This window comes from Erinaceus europaeus, chromosome 16 (genome assembly GCF_950295315.1).
Source record: "Erinaceus europaeus chromosome 16, mEriEur2.1, whole genome shotgun sequence".
NCBI classification, from domain to species: domain Eukaryota; kingdom Metazoa; phylum Chordata; class Mammalia; order Eulipotyphla; family Erinaceidae; genus Erinaceus; species Erinaceus europaeus.
Window position 1 is genome coordinate 17,309,123 of NC_080177.1, and position 19,708 is coordinate 17,328,830.

At 40.1% G+C, this 19,708-nt stretch overlaps 1 protein-coding gene across 8 annotated transcripts in view; it reads right to left on the bottom strand.

The window, feature by feature from the left end:
• CEP152 (centrosomal protein 152) overlaps positions 1 to 19,708 on the bottom strand; it is a 105,975-nt gene that overhangs the window by 16,357 nt on the left and 69,910 nt on the right. For all 8 annotated transcript variants that reach the window (XM_060174624.1, XM_060174623.1, XM_060174618.1 and 5 more), the window contains 3 exons: positions 17,980 to 18,111; positions 9,543 to 10,193; positions 5,341 to 5,455 (listed from right to left, as the gene is read on the bottom strand). In XM_060174624.1, coding sequence (XP_060030607.1) covers positions 5,341 to 5,455; positions 9,543 to 10,193; positions 17,980 to 18,111 — 898 coding nt within the window. The remainder of the gene's footprint in view (positions 1 to 5,340; positions 5,456 to 9,542; positions 10,194 to 17,979; positions 18,112 to 19,708) is intronic.

Here is a 19,708-nt window from a genome sequence, read left to right on the forward strand (position 1 = left end):
ACAAAATATTGAAAAAATATGAATATGTGAGTCATATTAATATCCTTCCCCAAAATGGAGAGACAGACTCTTAGATACGTGGGAAAGGAGGTAAGTGGACAGGCAGTGGATGAGTGGACAGAAAGATAGCTAGATAACTATACAAGTTAAAAAGGAGTTTCAATGTTCAACAAAATGCTATGTGCCAAATGGTAAAAGTGGAGGGAGGCCAAGAGTTGGAAAAATTATAATTTTGTAAACACCATGGTAAAGACTAGATCACACATGCATCATCACTGAAAGGTAAGTCCAGGAGAAAGTTCTAATAAGGAGAAAGATATTTTAATGGTCTGAAAGGTGTCTCCCCATATAACACTTATTAAGTTGCAAAGGAACGTGAAGCAGAAAGCAGACAATAGCTTGTCAGTGTATCTAAAGAGCCTCACCAATAAAAGGAAACAGACATAATGCACCTCCAGACGTGACAACACCCACCTTGCAGTGTTCCAGTCAAGAAAGCATAGGGTGAATTTAACCCCGAGGAGACATCAAGCACACACCCCCCAAATAGGAAAACCAGGATAGGAGAGAAGGAGGGGAGGATAAGAAACAGGCCTCTCAAAAATACCACTGGCATGACAGACAAAGACATATGCTATGGAAACATACTAGATCAAAGTCAACTCAAAAGATGTGGCAACAGGGAGCCAGGCGGTAGCTCAGTGGGTTAAGTGCAGGTGGTGCAAAGTGCAAGGACTGGCATAAGGATCCCGGTTCGAGCCCTCAGCTCCCCACCTGCAGGGAGGTCGCTTCACAAGCAGTGAAGCAAGTCTGCAGGTGTCTTTCTCTCCCCCTTTCTGCCTTCCCCTCCTCTCTCAATTTCTCTCCGTCTTATCCAACAACGACAACATCAATAACAACAATAATAATAACCACAAGAGTAAAATAACAAGGGCAATAAAAGGGAATAAATAAATATTTTATTGGAAAAAAATGATGTGACAACTAAGTGTAACATCTAGTCCCTGACAGATTCCTGCACTGGAGAATGAACGCTGTAAAAAGATAAGAGTGGTTCAACTGGCAACTCTAAGTTACTATAGTACCAGCAGGTTGATCTATACTGTGATAAAGCTCTAATACTAAGGGTATAGAAGAAAATACTCCTAACTCTTAGAAAACATACATCGAAGTATTTCGGAGTAAAGGCCACTGGAATAAAATATTCAGACAGTGAGTTGTCGCACACCTGGACACACAGAAGAACATGCACAGAAATCAGGTAAGATATCATCTTACCTGACACCTTAGGTATATCTAAGAAAGAGAAAATGGATGTTCTTGGAAACTATTTCAATTTTTGTAACTTTTCTGTATGTTTGAAATTATTTCCAAATTTAAAAAGAGATTTAAAGTTGTTGGGAGGCCTAAGTGTATAAAAATTGCTTAGCACAAGACCTGACATGGAGCAAGGATACAATAAATAATTGCACTGCTATTAGGGACATGTAGAGTGTGTAAAACTAAAACTACATATGAAAATGTTATGACTAATGTTGATATAATATATATATGTTATTAATACTATTGTATTAACAGTATAGTAAGAATACAGCTTGGCAATACAGGAATAAAGATCAGGCTCTGATAGCAATGCCCAAAATGTTTATGTAAAGTCATTGGTTGAATAAAATTATTCCTAACTATTCCCAATTTTTTAATTTTTACTTTCATTTAAATGGTATAACTTGTGGTCTTAAGTATCGAAGTATTAATCACATATCACATTGTTAGCATTATACTGTATATTTTATTTAAAACATTTCTGTAAAACTGGGAACCAAGGGGGGGCTGTCGGGCGGTGGCACAGTGGGTTAAGCGCATGTGGTGCAAATCACAAGGACTGGAGTAAGGATCCCGGTTCAAGCCCCCGGCTCCCCACCTGCAGGGGAGTCGCTTCACAGGCGGTGAAGCAGGTCTGCAGGTGTCTATCTTTCTCTCCCCCTCTCTGTCTTCCCCTCCTCTCTCCATTTCTCTCTGTCCTATCCAACAACAAACAACATCAACAATGGCAATAATAAAACCACAACGAGGCTACAACAACAAGGGCAACAAAAGGGGGGAAAATGGCCTCCAGGAGCGGTGGATTCATGGTGCAGGCACCGAGCCCAGCAATAACCCTGGGGGGGAAAAACAAAAACAAAAACAAAAACTGGGAACCAGGTTAATGTCCACTGAGGCAATCACAGTACGGCCATATAATGGGAGACCATGTAGCAATGAAGATGGATCAACTATAGACATTTCTGCATCAACACAGACAAAGATGAGAAGTATAATATTAAGGGGGGGGGGAAGGAAACAAGTTACAAAGACTATGACAGGTAGCAAACCAACTTTATGTTAAAAAAAAAAAAAAGCAGGACTGGGCAGTAAAAAAACCTGGTAGAGTATACTCATTACAGTGTACAGGGACCCTGGTTCAAGCCCCCAGTCCCCACCTGCAGGGGAGAAGCTTCATAAGAGGTGAAAGAGAACTATAGGTCTCTTCTTTCCTCCCTCTCCCCCTCCTTTCCCTCTTTCTCCCCTTCCCTCTCAATTTTTCTTTTTTAATTTACTGTTGTAGTTATTATTGTTGTCATTGTTAGGACAGAAAGAAATGGAGAGAGGAGGGGAAGACAGAGAGAGGGAGAGAAAGATAGACACCTGCAGACCTGCTTCACTGCCTGTGAAGTGACTCCCCTGCAGGTGGGGAGTCGGGGGCTCGAACCGGGATCCTTATGCCAGTCCTTGCGCTTCGCGCCACGTGTGCTTAACCCACTGCACAATCACCCAACTCCCTCCCTCTCAATTTTTCTCTTTTTCCAAAATAAATAAATGAGGAAAGAACACGCAAAATAAAATAGCATTGTTTAAGGTACCTATATTTGGTTGAAACAAAAGAATAATTTTAAAAAATATTTGTTCCTTTGGGTTGTGGGGATACTGCAGGGATGGAACTGTAGTAAAACACACAATGGTCTTAATAATACTGTTGATATTTTATTCAGTCAAATTGTGACACTTGATTGAGAGGCATCACAACTCACTCATACATTCTATGCACGGTGAGTATTTCATAATTAATGTTTTAGTCCTTCTGAATGGTAAGATACTATGATTGAGCAATCAATAGTAGTCCTCTCTGATGTTACAATGGCACAGGACTTTGTCACTTAATAGATGTTTTGGATTATTTAATCCTTTCTAATAAATTTATTAATCTGTTTGCTTTTTGAAGAAAAAAAGACTTAAGAAAATTTCATCTTTTCATAGTCCAATTTGACTTAGATAAAAACTAATTTTTCCTTCATAGTGATAGGACTTCCCAAAGTCAAATACTTGTTTCTATTCACTTAAAATAAGTTTCTCAGGCTATGATACAGATGTATCTACAGATATCAAATTACATTGATAAGCAAGAGTATATTACAAATTAAGGTAGTATTGACATTCACTCAATTGAGAAAAAAATATCTTCAACCCTACAGAACCTGAACATAAAAAAAGAACCAAGGGCATATGGATTGACCTGTCAATGCCCAAGTCCAGTGGGAAAACAATTATAGAAGCCAGAACTCCAAAAAACTATTCTGCACCCCAAAAAACTATTTTGATCCATATTCCCAGTGGGTGAGAAGTGATAGGAGGAAGAAGATAAGAGGGCTCTGAACTCCAACTCCAGCAGGACATGCAGAGAGAGGAGGAAAAAGGGAGGGACATTTGGACGTAGTAATAGGGTTATGTGTGGCTTGGAGGAGAAGAGAGGATGGGACCTGGAAGAAAAATGGGGCAATTAAGTAAAAATGTAGACAGACAGTTGTAGAAATGATAGCTAACCCATGTCTGCAACCTTAGGAGAACTGCTGTGGCTTACAATGGAGGGATTAGGGATTCAGAACTCTGGTGTTGGGAACGGTATGGAAGTATACCCCTGTTGACATGTAATTTTGCAAATCAAAATTAAATCACTAATAAGAAAAGGAAGAGAGAAAGAAAGAAAGAATGGAAGGAAGGAAGGAAGGTAGGTAAGGAGCCATGAATAACGAGAAAAAGGAAGGGTTGGTTGATCTCTGCAGAAAAACAAAGGTTCCCTAAAAGTCTGGTAATACTGTCTACTGAATTACTCATTACATGGAAACTAAGGTTGCTGGCTTAGTACATATGGTTTACCATAGCACTTAGTTCTTTTCCATATTAGGGTGGGACAACAGGTAAGAACAATGTACATGTTTATATGTGGAGAGAAGACATAGGCTGCAAGGAGTCACTCAAGATCTATTTAAGGACAGGAGCTAATAAAAAAATACACCAGTTCTTAGTTCAGATATCTCAATGGTTTAGCAAGATACGACACATATTTCTGGGTGGGCTGTGAAGGTGATGTAGTACTGTGAACAGTTCTTTTTCATAATGCCAGCCTACAGGAAGTTAAACTATTCACCAAAAATTCAAGGGAAGTGAATCATGTACTATTTACTCTACAGGGAAGGAACAAAACAGTAACTCAGAAAACACCTAGTATAATTCAGAGAGATTTTCATTTTTAAATATCGTAATTACCTTCATTAATCTGAATTAAAAGGGTGTCAGTTATTTGGCAAATCTTTTATGCGACCCCCCCCTTTTTTTTTTTTTACCAATGAATTCAAGGAATAAAAACTAGACTTCTGGGAGTCAGGCGATAGCACAGCAGGTTAAGCGGACATGGCGCGAAGCACAAGGACCCTCGTAAGGATCCCGATTCAATCCCCTGCCTCCCCGCCTGCAGGGCAGTCACTTCACAGGCGGTGCAGCAGGTCTGCAGGTATCTGTCTTTCTCTCCCTCTCTGTCTTCCCCTCCTCTCTCCATTTCTCCGTCCTATCTAACAATGACGACATCAATAACAATAACAATAATAACTACAACAACAATAAAAAACAAGGGCAATAAAAAGGAATATATATATTTATTTATACATATAACTAGACTTCTCTTAAAATTCTGATTCTCCTCCTTATAGTAAGAATCACCTATGAATGGAAACAAAAGACAAAAAATAGAATATCTAAAGCAGCAGGGGAGATAGCATAATGGTTATGCAAAGAGACTCTCATACCTGAGGCTCCAAAATCCCAGGTTCAATCTCCCATACCACAAGCCAGAGCTGAACAGTGCTTTGATGTTTCTCTCTCACAAAAAATTAAATAAATAAAAAATATTTTAAAAATACACACGAAAACACTCATAATAACTGCATCTTTAATCTCTCTGCTCAAATAAACTGTCTGGAATGGTAACTGTGCATACTACAAAGACTGGGAGAAATAAAAGTTCATTACCAGCTTCTGCTTCTGTTTCTTGCAAGGCCAAGGGTTGGAAGTGGTGTCCAGAAGTGGGTGCAGGGACTCCAGGGTCTCCTCTGCCAGTGACCCCAGTGATCTTGACCATATATCTCTGAAACAGATGATCTTCATCATTAAGGCCTAGTAAACATCTATATACAATTCTTTATTTAAATGCTAGTATTGCCAATAAGAAAGCTCAGTAGTAGAACAGTGGCCTGGCATGTCCAAGGCTCCAGATTTGGTCCCTGGTCACCAGAGTAGATTGGTGCTCTGGTCTTTCATAAAAATAAAGAAATCTGGGGCTGGAGTGGGGGTATGTGTGTGATATACCCAATAGAGTGCAGAGCTTACAATGTGCAAGGATTATAGGTTCAATCTCCTGAATGGCATCTGCATGGGGAAGCCTCAAAAGTGGTGGAACAGTGCTGCAGGCATCTCTTTTTCCTTCTCTCTTTTCTTTCCCTTCCCTTTCTATTCACAGGGGGAGAGAGAGGGAGAGAGGAAAAAGGGAAAGAGAAGGAAAAATATGGCCACCACCAGTAATGGAATCATCATGCAGACACTAATCCTCAGTGACAAAAAAAAAAAGAGGGAGACTTTTTTCAAAATAAAATAGGGTGTCACCCATGCAATATATTCTCCCTGCTAGGTCTCTCTTTCTCCCTGGCCACTGCACTTTCCTTTTCTAATTAAGGGCAGTTGAATTTCATTGATACAAAGAGAAACTGAATCTCACCCAAGTTAAAACATTTTACCCAAAACTATTTCTTCTTTGTGGATAGAGGCAGAGCGAAATAGAGAGAGAAGGAGGAAGATAGAGAGGCAAAGAGAAAACAAGACACTTACAGCACTGTTTCACTACTTGTGAAGCAGGTGGAGACCAGGGGTTTGAACTAGAGTCTTTACACACGGTAATGTGTGTGCTCAACCAGGTTCACCACCACCTAGTCCCTCTTCACTAACATTTATTGAACATTCTTTGCGTTCTAATTCCTGTGACAGGCAAAACAGCTACTGAATTCATCCATGGTGGCGCACCTGATTGAACACACACATTACAGTGTGTAAGGATCCTGGTTTCCACCTGCAGGGGGAAAGCTTCACAATATAAGGCAGTATTTCCAGATTTTGGATTACCAGATCCAAAAGCAACAGATCAAGGTGATCTGAAAAAGGATGTCTCGTTTCCTAACTTAAAACCACATTGTAGATGTTTGGTTCTAAAAGTTTTGATTTTTTTGATTGTGAAAAACTCTTTGAACAGATTGTCAGGAAACCTACCAATAATGTTCAACAGATGCAGAAGTTAGTAGCTCCAGAGAAAAAAGGCAGACACCAAGAAGCAACCGAGAGGATGTGGGGTTGAGGTAAAAAGGAAAAATAAAAGCTGAATCTCAAGGCAGTCAGTGTTTTGTTTCTACTCAGAACTGGGGAGAAAAAAAATCAATATAACCAACAGTGGCTGGAAAGCGGCAACTACACATTAAAAAAAATAATAACTATGTTTTATATTTCTACATTCGACTTTACTTTTGGGTGGGGAAGGAGAAATTGAGAGGGGAAGGAGAGACAACTGCAGCACTGCTTCACTATTGTAAAGCTTCCCCCCTGCAGGTGGGAACCAGAGGCTTGAACCTGGGTCTTTGCACACGGTAATATGTACACTCTATTGGGAGCACCCTGGCCCATAGCTACATTTTACATATATTACACCATTTCCATCCAAAACTTTCTATAGCTAAGCTATTTTAATAGAGACTTATTTTACTTATATGTTAACTTTTGCCCGTCTTAATTTTCATGAAGAGTTCCACAAACTATAGATTCAGTGATAAGTCAGAGTTCCTTGCATTAATGGTATATATACTGAAAGTTTATAATCACTTCTCTTGCTTTGCTTCAAGTTCTCAACTGAGACAGCCTAAGTATTACGCTGTGACAAATGCCAGATTAGGCATTTCAAAGCCACCCCTTTCTCAGCAATGGAATCTGATCCCACCCAACAAAAGCTGCAAATGTCTAAATTCTTGGCCAGATTATATAATTCTGTGTCTGTAGATGTGTGAGTCACACTAAGTCATACAAATGATCTTATACTGCTTGTACAATTATAAACCCTATAAAAAGCCTCCAGGGTTTATTATATGTTAATAGGAGGAGAAAGGTTTTATATTTCTTGATTTTTAAAGCAGATTGCCTTTTCAGTAAAGCAATAAAGACCATACACCATGATTCACCCTATAAATTTGTATCCTGAAAGCCTGCGCTTGTATGTATGTGTGTGTGTGTGTGTGGGGGGCTCGACCTAGTGAATTCTTAAATCATCTTTCCATCCCCCCAAATTCTCAATTGAATATTTTAAGCAGTATTCATTGGAAATTATCTTGTCCAGCTATTTTCACATTGAAAACAAATACTAAGAAGTAGTATCTCTGTGGGGGCTGGGTAAACACGCATCACCAGATACAAAGATCGGAGTTTGAGCTCCTAGTCCCTGTCAGCAGTGGGGAAGCTTCACAAGTGCTGGCTCACTGGCTCTTTCCTGCTCTACCGTTCTCTGTCTCTTGCTCCCTGAAAGGAAACAAAACTAAACACCAGCCACAGGGAGCAGGGATGTAGTACAGGCACAAAGCTTGAATGACTGCCCTAGTGACAAAATCAATCAATCAGTCAATGGAAGGGCCAGGCAGTGGTGTACCTGGTTGAGATAACCAAGAGCAAGAAGGACCCAGGTTTGATCCCTTCCCCCCCACGCAGGGGCTATACTTCATGAGCAGTGAAACTAGTCTACAGGTGTTCGTTTTTCTCTCTACTTTTCTACATACCTCTCCCCTTTTATTTTCTGTCTTATCAATTAAAAGAAAAAGGGTTTTAAAAAAGGGGGGGAATGGCTGCCAGAAGCAAAGGATTCATCAGGCAGGCACAGAACCTCAGCAATAACCCTGGTGACAAGAGAAAAAGAAGAGAAAGGGAGGGGAGAGGAGGGGAGGGGAGGATAAAGAAAAAAAAGAAAGAAAAAGTAAGAAGGGAAAAAAGGAGAAAAAAGGAAATTTCTTTGTGAAATCTAGAATAAAAATAATCTACTGGGTGAATAGAACTGCAATTGAACTTTCAGTTATTTTTGCCTCTAAAATTAAACTATTTTGGGCACAGGACTGTAGAAACACCAAGTGGTATCATGTATATCGTGTCACAACTCAAAGAACTAGACAGGCCAGAAATCTGTAATTTTTTTTCTCACATGAACAACTACAGACATACTGCCCTAAGTGGATCATCTCCAAGTATGGAGTCAGAACTGAAGACTATCTTTCCTAGTTTACAACCCTTTCTAGTAGGTATTAACATGAATGCCACACCTTAGCTCTTGAGTTTCAACTCTTCTAACCTGACAAATCTTACAATAATGACGTTTTTTCTACCTTTAATTCCAAATGTAAATAATTGCTTGTTCTCATAGCACAGAGTATCATTCTGGATTTTTCACATATAGTAACTTTCCTTAATCATAAGGTAATGAGACTATGAGTTTAGCAGATGTTAATCACAAAGTAAAAGCTGGTATCAGAGAATATTTGTACAGTAAAGGAAGACAACTAATCCATTCCACACGACCATGTGCAATGAAACTGGGCTTCCGAGTTTAGTGTGAGTCATACTTCTATTTTCTTGATTATACATCAGAATTATATACTAACATTGTTTCTGCTCTGTTGGCATCTTGTGCCTACATGAGATATAAACTCCTTGAGGGCAAGAAATAGGCTTCCAACCTATTTGGAAGCTTTCAATAAACTCTAGTTTAAAATTACACATATTTCCTGAAGTGATCGTGATCAAATTTTCTGATAAAAAAAGGAATGAGATCTATTTAGTTTCTGAAATCACAGAAATCACCTTTACAAAGAATAATAAATAAACTATTTGGGGATGAAGGGGTGTCTGGAAGCTAAAAGGTAGGCCTCAAAGTTATAGCACTGTAACAAGTAAACTTCTTATAGCAAAATTAATTTTTTTTAAAAAAGGTATTCTTCGGATCCACTAGGAAAAAAGTTTCTGACGCCACTAGTGAAAGCACATGTCTTGATTCAAATGGTAAAGAAAGGGACAAAATAAAATGAAGGAAGAAATCCATAGGTAATTGTTCCACTCATCCTCAATGTTTTAAGAGCTCTTTTCCCTTCTCAGGGACATACCTTTTCCCATTCTGGGTTGGCATTTTCTATGATTACTGTGAGTATATCTTGAAATGCTTTCTGTATGCAGGCCTTCAGTTTTTCATAGTAGTGCACAGATATCCATTTTGATGAACAACGCGGCATGAGTTCCAAAGTCTGTTTGCTCTCTGAAGCTCCGGCATACTCCTTCTGGGTGTCCTTTAAGAGGAATTCCAGTAGAGTCAGGACATCTTCTTCAAACTGACAAATTTCCAGTTGGATCCGTCTGGCTTCCTGCATAGTCCATTCTCTACGGTTCTGGTCGAGACAGGCTTGTAATTCTGTCTCCTTCTGAAGAAGGAGCTCGGTTTTCTGTTTTATAAAGTCCTCTTTAGCAGCCGCAAGCACCTCATTAATTTTATTTCGATGGTCATCTAAAAACTGCCGGTAATCATGTTCATTTTGTTCTTGAATTCTGTGGATTTCTTCTTCCTTCTCTTTGTTCCATTCATTTCGGGCCTTAGCCAACTCGGCCCTCACAACCACAGGGGTTTCCTCAGTTTTTAACTCCAGCTCTCTCTGAAGAGAAAGAATCTTCTCTTCCAACTCCTTCCCAGGTGTTATGTTCATCTTCATACTTTCAACTTCACGTTTCCATTTCTCTTTAGCTTCAGAAACAGCAAACAATATCTGAGGGACACACAATGTACATTTTGAAGTCTTTATAATTCTCATGTCAAAAATCAAGGTAGCAATTAGGACTAACTTCAGAATGTACTAAGAGAGTTTAAGTGAAAATTAAACGGGGAAGTGAATATAGACAAAACACTGGACTTAAATGTCATTTCTAAAACACACCTACATTAAACATAAGGTCTTTTTCTTTGTTTAAGATCACCTAATATTTTTCTGTTGTTGAAAAAGCATCAGTTTCCTGATGGGGAAGTACAGTATAAATATAAATTATATATACATTCTATTATGTCTATCCTGTGTGTGTGTGTGTTTCTGTGTGTATCCCAACATACATGTGTATGATTAGCCAGCACTAATTTTAGAAAAAATTCATGATTTTTTTTTTTTTTTGCCTCTAGGGTTATTGCTGGGGCTCAGTGCCTGCACTACAAATCCACTGCTCCTGGAGCCCATTTTTCCAATTTTTTTTTTTTGATAGGACAGAGAGAAGTTTTGAGGGAAGGGAAGATAGGAAGAGAGAGAGAGACAGACACCTGCAGAGCTGCTTTACTGCCTGTGAAGTAAACACCCTGCAGGTGGGGAGCCAGGGGCTTGAACCGGGATTCTTAAGCGGGTCCTTGTGCTTTGTACTGTGTGCACCTAACCAGCGTGCTACTGCCTGGCCCCCCAAAAATTTCATGATTTTTAATGATGAAGTAGATGAAGTCCCAATTTTATCTAAGCCCCCAACAATTAAATACTTTTTACATGAAGCAAAAGCAGTATCATATGAAAATCTTACTTAAGAATATGCATACATCTGAAATATTACTTGCTGACTGAGTGACAACATCTAACAGAAGAGGTCATTTTTTTCATAAAGCTAATTTTCTTTGTAACAGAGTTGACAAGACCAGATTACAGGAACTCACATATAGCCAAAAAGTGTAAAAGGGAACTCTGGACTCTGGTTGGAATCCTGCCATTGCTTTGGGGGCAGCCTAGCACTGGGTTTCACCAGCAAGCTCTGGACAAACTGCTCATCTGCCTTGCCAGCTGCAGGAACTCAGGCCACAAGCTCCTGGCATACAAAATGGAGATAAGGGGTGGGAGTAGATAGCATAATGGTTATGCAAAGAGACTCTCTTGCCTGAGGCTCCAAAGAGCCAGGTTCAATCCTCTGCACCACCACAAAACAGAGCTGAATGATGCTCAGGTAAAATAAATAAATTCCCATTAAAAAATGAGGGGATGGGCCAGGTGGTGGCATACCTGGTTAAGTGCACACATATAGTACACAAGAACTGGGGTTCAAGCCCCTGGTCCCCACCTGCAGGGGGAAAGCTTCACAAGTAGTAAAGCAGGGCTGCAGGTATCTCTCTGTTTCCCTCTCTATCTCCCCCTCTTTTCTCAATTTCTCTCTGTCTCTATCCAATAATAAATAAATAAATAAATAAATAAATAAATAAATAAATAAATTTACAAAACGGAGATAATTATCATGCTCTTCCTGGTAAAGGTCTTTAGGATGAAATGGCAAAGAAGAGATGATGTATTAATAACATGTCACCCAGAGTCTGGCAGATGATATGGGCTCAATATACTTTGTTGTTATTCTTGGCTGTATGGCTTTGGAAAAGTGAATCGCTTTTACACTTAGTATCTTAATGGCTACAGGGAGCACAATGGTTAAAGGCCTTTTACTTCTAATATTCCCTGATGAAACCACCAGAATGCAAATGTTAACAGAAGAACGGGGCATCTCCAAAGGCTTGGCCTCGCAGTAGTCACCACTACCTTCACTAAAAGTCTCTAGATGCTCTGGCTCAGATAAGGCACCTGCTTACTAAATTTTAGACCGTTAATATCAATACACAGAACATCTTCACCTACATAAGATTCTGAAACACCCCCAGTCTGTCTTTTTTTTGCCTCCAGGGTTATTGCTGGGGCTCCATGCCTGCGCTATGAATCCACTGCTCCTGGCAGCCATTTTTTTCCCATTGTTGATGCTGCTGCTGCTGTTGTTGGATAGCACAGAGAGAAATTGGGGGGGGGATATTGAGGGGGAGAGAGAGACACCTGCAGACCTGTGTCACTACTTGTGAGGCAACCCCCCTGCAGGTGGGGAGCCAGGAGCTCAAACTGGGATCCCTCAGCCCCTCCCTGCACTTCTCACTATGTACACTTAACCCAATGTGCTACCACCTGGCCCCCAGATTCCATCTTTAACAGTATGCATTCTTAAATGCTTGCATGTGAATAAAACATTCGAAATTGTATTTTTCCAGTTTACTAAAGGAACCTGCTGTCTAAGATGAGCTTTGCAATGGAAATCACAAGAGAATTCTTTTGTTACCAGCAGAATAACTCAGTAATGATTTGAAACATGTTTAAAGAGTTCCTTTAGGGACAGTAGGTCATGTCACAATGGATGCCTGGGAATCATTAGCAGGCCATTTGGGCGGAGGGGGTGGATTCCATGGCTTTTACACAAAAAGCGAGCATCCTCCTCTCACGTGAACTTTTATGAGGAGAAATTGACAGCAGTCACTGACTTGGATTTCCAAGGCGTCATCTGAAGAGTCTAAATTAGAGTCACCTTGAGAAGCTTTAAAACATCCTGATGCCCAGGTCACACCCTGTACCAATAAAAATACAAAGCTTGGGGTGGGAGTCAGCCTCAATGATTTTTTTTAAAGAAAGATCCTTGAGTTTTTCCAAAGTGTGGGAGGCACTGAACCAACATGGTTACTTCTGGACTCTGGAAAATCAGCAGTAAATTTCCACAGACCCTGATCACTCATGTTAACCTCAAACTCTCCAGTCAATGTTAAGAAGACGTTCCTTCCTATGGAATGACAACCCTTCAGCTTCATTACTCGGGTGAGACCTTTCCTTTCATAGTATTCTCTAATTCCATTCCAGGTGGTTCACTTCCTAACAAAGTCCCAAAACCTGACCAGTCCCCTGAGATAGAGCATATGTTCACACGTATCCATAAACTAGGACAAAATATATACCTGAAATCAAAAGTACACAATAGTCTGCAGTGAGTACCCCCCAACACTTCATCTGCACTATTCCAGTCTTTAGGTCCATAATTGTTCAACAATTTGTTTGGCTTTGTATGTTCACTCTCTTTTCAGCTACCAGGTTCCAGATGCCAGCATGATGCCGACTAGACTTCCCTGGACAGACGACCCCACCAATGTGTCCTGGAGCTCCGCTTCCCCACAGTCCCACCCTACAAGGGAAAGAGAGAGACAGGCTGGGAGTATGGATCAAACAGTCAATGCCCATGTTCAGCAGGGAAACAATTACAGAAGCCAGACCTTCCACCTTCTACATCCCACAATGACCTTGGGATAGAGGGATAGAGGGATGGGAAAGCTATCAGGGGAGGGGATGGGATATAGAGATCTAGTGGTAGGAACTGTGTGAAGTTGTATCCCTCCTATCCTACAGTTTTGTTAATGTCTCCTTATTGAAAGAAAGAAAGAAAGAGAGAAAGAGAGAAAGAGAGAAAGAGAGAAAGAGAGAAAGAGAGAAAGAAAGAAAGAAAGAAAGAAAGAAAGAAAGAAAGAAAGAAAGAAAGAAAGAAGACGTCCTTCCACAGATCCCTAGGTTGGATAGATGGCACAAATGTTAACTTTATGTTTTGTGGCTGAATAATCACCAAGAATAGTCTTTTATCTAAGTGTGGCCCAGAGATCAGCAACGTCACATGCCCTGGGGTTAGGGGGGGTCTTTCAAGAAAGTAGCTTCTCAAATCTCACTCCAAACCCACTAAATCAGAGTCTCAAGAAGCAAAATTCAAAACGGCACTTTAGCAAGCCTCCCAGGAGGGTCCCACACCTGCTCAAGCTTGAGAAGCAACAAGCTGTCCTCTCCTTTCTGTGTTTCTGCATTCACAGATACTCGCCTCTTCTGAATGGAAGGAAAAATAAATGGCTTGTTGCTTAAGTAAAAAAAGACCTCGGGGCCAGGTGGTGGCACATCTGGTGAAGCGCACACATTACAATGCGCAAGGACCCAGGTTCAAGTCCCTGGTCCCCACCTGCAGTGGGAAAGCTTCACAAGTGGTGAAGCAGGGCTGCAAGTGTCTCTCTGAAAGACCTCAGGAGAGATCCTTTGCCCATTTCATTGTCTATATTCTACCCAATTTTATTTTCTATTTTATTATTTATGGGTTCTCACACACCTCTGCACAGCACTGTCTTGTTCCTTCTTAACTGCTCCCTCTCAAATTTCCTCCTTTTTTTTTTTTTTCTTACAGGGTTATCACTGCCACTCAATGTCTGCATTATGAATCCACTGCTCCTGGAGGCTATTTTTTCCCTTTCTGTTGTCCTTGTTTATCACTGTCATTGTTGTTGTTATAATTGCCATGTGTGCTTAACCCGTTACGCTAATGCCCAACTATGGGGAACATTTAAAAAGATCATTTTGCTAATGATGAGTGATTCCCTCAAGTCAACTGTGGAATTAGAAATATATTGTATGAGTCATTTACAATGTGTTATCCATATTATCATCCAAAATTATTGTGACAGAGGATCAGTTAGTGTACGCTTGTTACTGTCATCTATTATATTTAGTTTATTATAATTAAAGAATTTTCTTTTTTAAAAAATTTATTTATTTATTCCCTTTTGTTGCCCTTGTTTTTTCATTGTTGTAGTTATTATTGTTGTTGTTGATGTCATCGTTGTTGGATATGACAGAGAGAAATGGAGCGAGGAGGGGACGACGGGGAGAGAAAGATAAGACACCCGCAGACCTGCTTCACTGCTTGTGAAGCGACTCTGCTGCAGGTGGGGAGCCCGGGGCTTGAACCAGGATCCTTATGCTTTGCTCCACCTGTAGTTAACCCACTGCACTACCACCCGACTCCCAAAGAGAAGAGTTTTCCACATATGGCACAAATGGCACCTTAAGTCTATGCTCTTTTGCATGCCTCAAATCCTGGTAACTATGGACATCCTTCCACTGGTTGTGTTCCAAGTGAACTTCTCATGAAAATTACCATTTATATTATTAGTACTTATTCATAGATTCCTGTTTTTCTTGTAAACCAATACTAGTTTTATCTTATCATTATTAGCACATTTCTTAAGCTTTTGTTTCTTCCTTTTTAATAGGACAGAAAGAAATTGAGAGGGGGAGGGGGAGATAAGAGGGAGAGAATAAGAGAGACATCTGTAGGTGTGGAGTGGGGTTTGAACCCAGGTTCTGTGAATGGTTAACATGTGTTAACCAACTGGGTGCACTGTAGCCCAACCGCCTCCAGTTCTCGATTCATTTACTTTCCTTATTTTTATTATTCCTTTACTTTTGGTTGGTTTTTATTATTACTATTACTATTGCTTTTTTTTTTTTTTAAACTAGAGCACTGCTCAGCTCTGGCTTATGGTGGTGCAGGGGATTGAACCTGGGACTTTAGAGCCTCAGAGATGAGAGTCCCTTGCATAACCTTTGTGCTCTCTACCGCCTGAGGTTCATATTTTTTTATGACATAAGTAAAATTGTTTTAAATGTCCATTATTTTATCCTATTCCTTTATTTTTGCTACTATGCTTATTGCCTCAAAACAGTTATTACTATGATACATATTTGAAATATTGCTTCTTTCAATTTTTCTGCAGTTGAATTTTAATTTGTTTAATTAATTAGTTTTTTAAAAAAAAACCAAAGCACCACTCTGTTCTGGTTATTGGTGAAGTAGGGGCATTAAAATCAGAAGCTCTTGCATGCAAGCCCTGTGTGAAACCATTGTGCTATCTCCCTGACCAGGAGTGTCCCCCACTACAAAAAGTTAACTTGTTACTCAACTTAAAATTTATATAATACAAGAAATGGGTACTTAATTTTTTTCATAGTGCTATTTGGGTATTAAAAGACTACTTATTGTGAGGGGGTAGGTGGTTGCGCACATGGTTGAGCACACACATTACAGAGCACAAGGACCAGGGTCCAAGCCCACAGTCCCACTTGCAGGGGGAAAGCTTCACAAGTAGTGAAGCAGTGCTTCAGGTGTGTGTGTGTGTGTGTGTGTGTGTCCTCTCAATCTCTGTCTCTATCCAAAATAAAGAAAAAAATATTTCTTTTAAAAAGAACATTCATTATGGACTACTACTTCATTATCTGGTTTTCAAACAATTAAGTTCTTATATGGGCACTCTGAAGTTTATATTCAATGAAAAAGAATGACATATTTTCTCCCTTTTTTGTTTATATTTTATTTATTACTACTAGAGACTGAAAAAAGTAGAGAGGGAAGTGAGAGACAGAGGGAGAGAGACACCTGCAGCACTGCTTCCCCACTTGTGAAGCTTTTTCCCTGCAGGTGGGGACTTTGGGCTTGAACTTGAGACCTTGTGTGTTGTAAGGTGTGCTCAACCAAGTCACCCTGCCCCAAGAATTGTATTTGTCTCAGTGATTGAACATGGACACATATAACATATATATACACTGATATGTTTTAAGACTGAATGACTATTTCTTTTTTCTAATTATTTATTTATTCTTTTTTCTATTTATTTCTCTGATAGAGACAGGGAAATTGAGAGAGATGAGAAGGAGATAAAGAGGGAGAGAGAGAGAGAGAGACACTTGCAACCCTGTTTCACTACTCATGAAGCTTTCCCCCTGCAGGTGGGGACCAGAAGCTTGAACCTGGGTCCTTGAGCATTGTAATGTGAGCACTTAACCAGGTGCACCACCGCCTGGCTCCCATGACTACTTCTTCTCTAGAATATTATAGAGGTACAGAGAAAATGAGAGGGGGAGAAGAGATAGGGAGGAAGAGAAAGAGAGAGAGAGAGACCTACAACACTGTGTCATCTACAGGTAGCGACCAAGGGCTTGAACCTGGGTCCTTGCACACCCAGGGGCTCGAACTGAGATCCTTATGACATTCCTTGCGCTTTGTGCCACATGCGCTTAAGCTGCTGTGCTACTGCCCGACTCCTGAGTCCCCACCTGCAGGAGTCACTTCACAGGTGATGAAGCAGGTCTGCAGGTAGCTATCTTTCTCTCCCCCTCTGTCTTCCCTTCCTCTCTCCATTTCTCTTTGTCCTATCCAAGAACGATGACATCAATAACAACAATAATAACTACAACAATAAAACAACAAGGGCAACAAAAGGGAAAAAATAAATTTTTTTTTTTTTTTAAAGTGTGGACTCAACTAGGTTAGCTACCACCCAGACATCTCTAGAATATTTTTGAAAAATTCTGGTCCTTTCAGCTTTCCAAATAAAACTTAGAATTACTGTATTGAATTTCAAAGCTATATGGAGTATAATAGAATTCTGACCCGGAATGCTTTATGTTGGTATACTGGGCAAATACAAAGGATATTATTATCTGATTGTTCTAGTCAAGGAAAATGACATCTCAGAATATAAGTTGACTATTTACTAAAAAAACCATACTATATATGACTAGTGACACAGCACAGACAACAATCTATAAGGAGAAAAAAATAATAAATTAAATTAAGACAGAAACATACCTATTCTCAATTTCTCCTAATGACAGGGCAAGAGAACAGAATTTATTTTCACAGCTATCTTCCTGATTACTAGTTTCCAGATGCTGGCATATATGCTCTCTTCCTGGACAACTTCATCATTGAGAGCAGGTACTCTAGGCTGGCCCTAAGCTAGTGCTTAGCACACATTATTATTGCACTGAACCCTTCAGTAACACTGTGAGTCAGTACACATTCTCCACGACTGTGATGAGAGGTCAGGAGAGGAGGCCTCCTGAAACCTTGCTTCTAGAAAGCTCTTACCCGTTTGGCCACAGAGATTTCTTGCTGTTCCTCCCACTTCTTTTGTTCCGCTCTTACTCGAGCTTTATACTCAGCGAGCTCAGGCAGTTCTTCCAGCCATCGATGGCGGGCATTTTGCACAGCTGTTTCTACCTGTGGAGACCGTGAACAGAGAGGTAAAATTAAGGACCAGACTGCAAAAAAAAAAAAAAAAAAAAAAAAAATCCCATTTCAAACAAACAGATTTCACATGCTTTACACTTTGTTAGCACAACTTTGCTAGCTTTAAGCATCCCACCTGGCCCAAACGGAGAATTTTCATTGTTTTGTTCTGAATTTACCAGGTTGTCTGACGTAAATGCTACAGCAGAAAGTGGGAATCTAAAAAAGTTTGATGGGCATAGCCTGGGAGCGTTGGACTCTCAAGCAGAACCACAGAGTTTGATCTCCAGCATGATATGTGCTGAGAGGATGCTGTAATTTTAGTTCTCTGTCACCCTTTCACTCTCACTAAATAAAGATTAAAATGTTCGATAGCCTATTTCAGAAAGGTTTATACGAAGAATCAAGTCTTTATTCTAACAAACTCTTATACTTATATTGGGAGAAAAAAAGTAAGCAAGATAGCTTCTTGGTGCCAGTTCCTATCTAATCAAAACACTCAACATTTTTCAGCCCTTATGTGCTACACACACACACACACGCACACGCACACGCACACGCACACGCACACACACACACACACAGTCTCAGTCTGGTTGTTAAGCCTATCAGGAATGGTGGTGAGGGCTGGCTTAGATAGTGTGCTGTTCTGCCGTGTGTATAACTCTCATTTAATGCCAGGCTCCACTACACTGAATGAAGCTTCAGTTCTGTGGTCTTGTCTATGCTCTGCCTTCATCTCTATCTTACCAAAAAAAAAAAAAAAAAAAAAAATCATAGGAATGGTGGTAATATGTCAATTCACATAAAAACAAGACTCAGGTTAAGTGCACGTGGCGCAAAGCGCAAGGACCGGCCTAAGGATCCCAGTTCGAGCCCCCAGCTCCCCACCTGCAGGGTGTCGCTTCAAAAGCAGTGAAACAGGTCTGCAGGTGTCTGTTTTTCTCTCCCCCTCTCTGTCTTCCCCTCCTCTCTCCATTTTTCTCTGTCATATCCAACAACAATGACATCAATAATAACAATAATAACCACAACAATAAAACAACAAGGGCAACAAAAGGGAATAAATAAATATTTTAATAAAAAAAACCACAACACTTAAATATGGGAGAGGTAAGGTTATAAATCTACTATAGATTACCCTGAAGGCACTTAGTAATTTTCCTTATTTTTTTTTGAAATCTACACACACACACATCCATGCATGCACACAAAATCAGAGTTGATATAAAAGACTATATTTCTCATTAAAATGCTAATTATATTTACAGATAAATTCTAGGAAGTTAAATACAGGGAAAAGACAAAGCTCTCATAAAAGTTTATATTCCTGGTGGTCAGGAGGTAGCGCAGCGGGTTAAGCTCATGTGGCGAGAAGCGCAAGGACGGGCGTAAGGATCCCGGTTCGAGCCCCCCACTCCCCACCTGCAGGGGAGTCGCTTCACAGTGAAGCAGGCAGTGAAGCAGGTCTGCAGGTGTCTGTCTTTCCCCTTCTCTGTCTTTCCCTCCTCTCTCCATTTCTCTCTGTCCTATCCAACTACAACGACATCAACAACAACAACAATAATAATAACTACAACAATAAAAC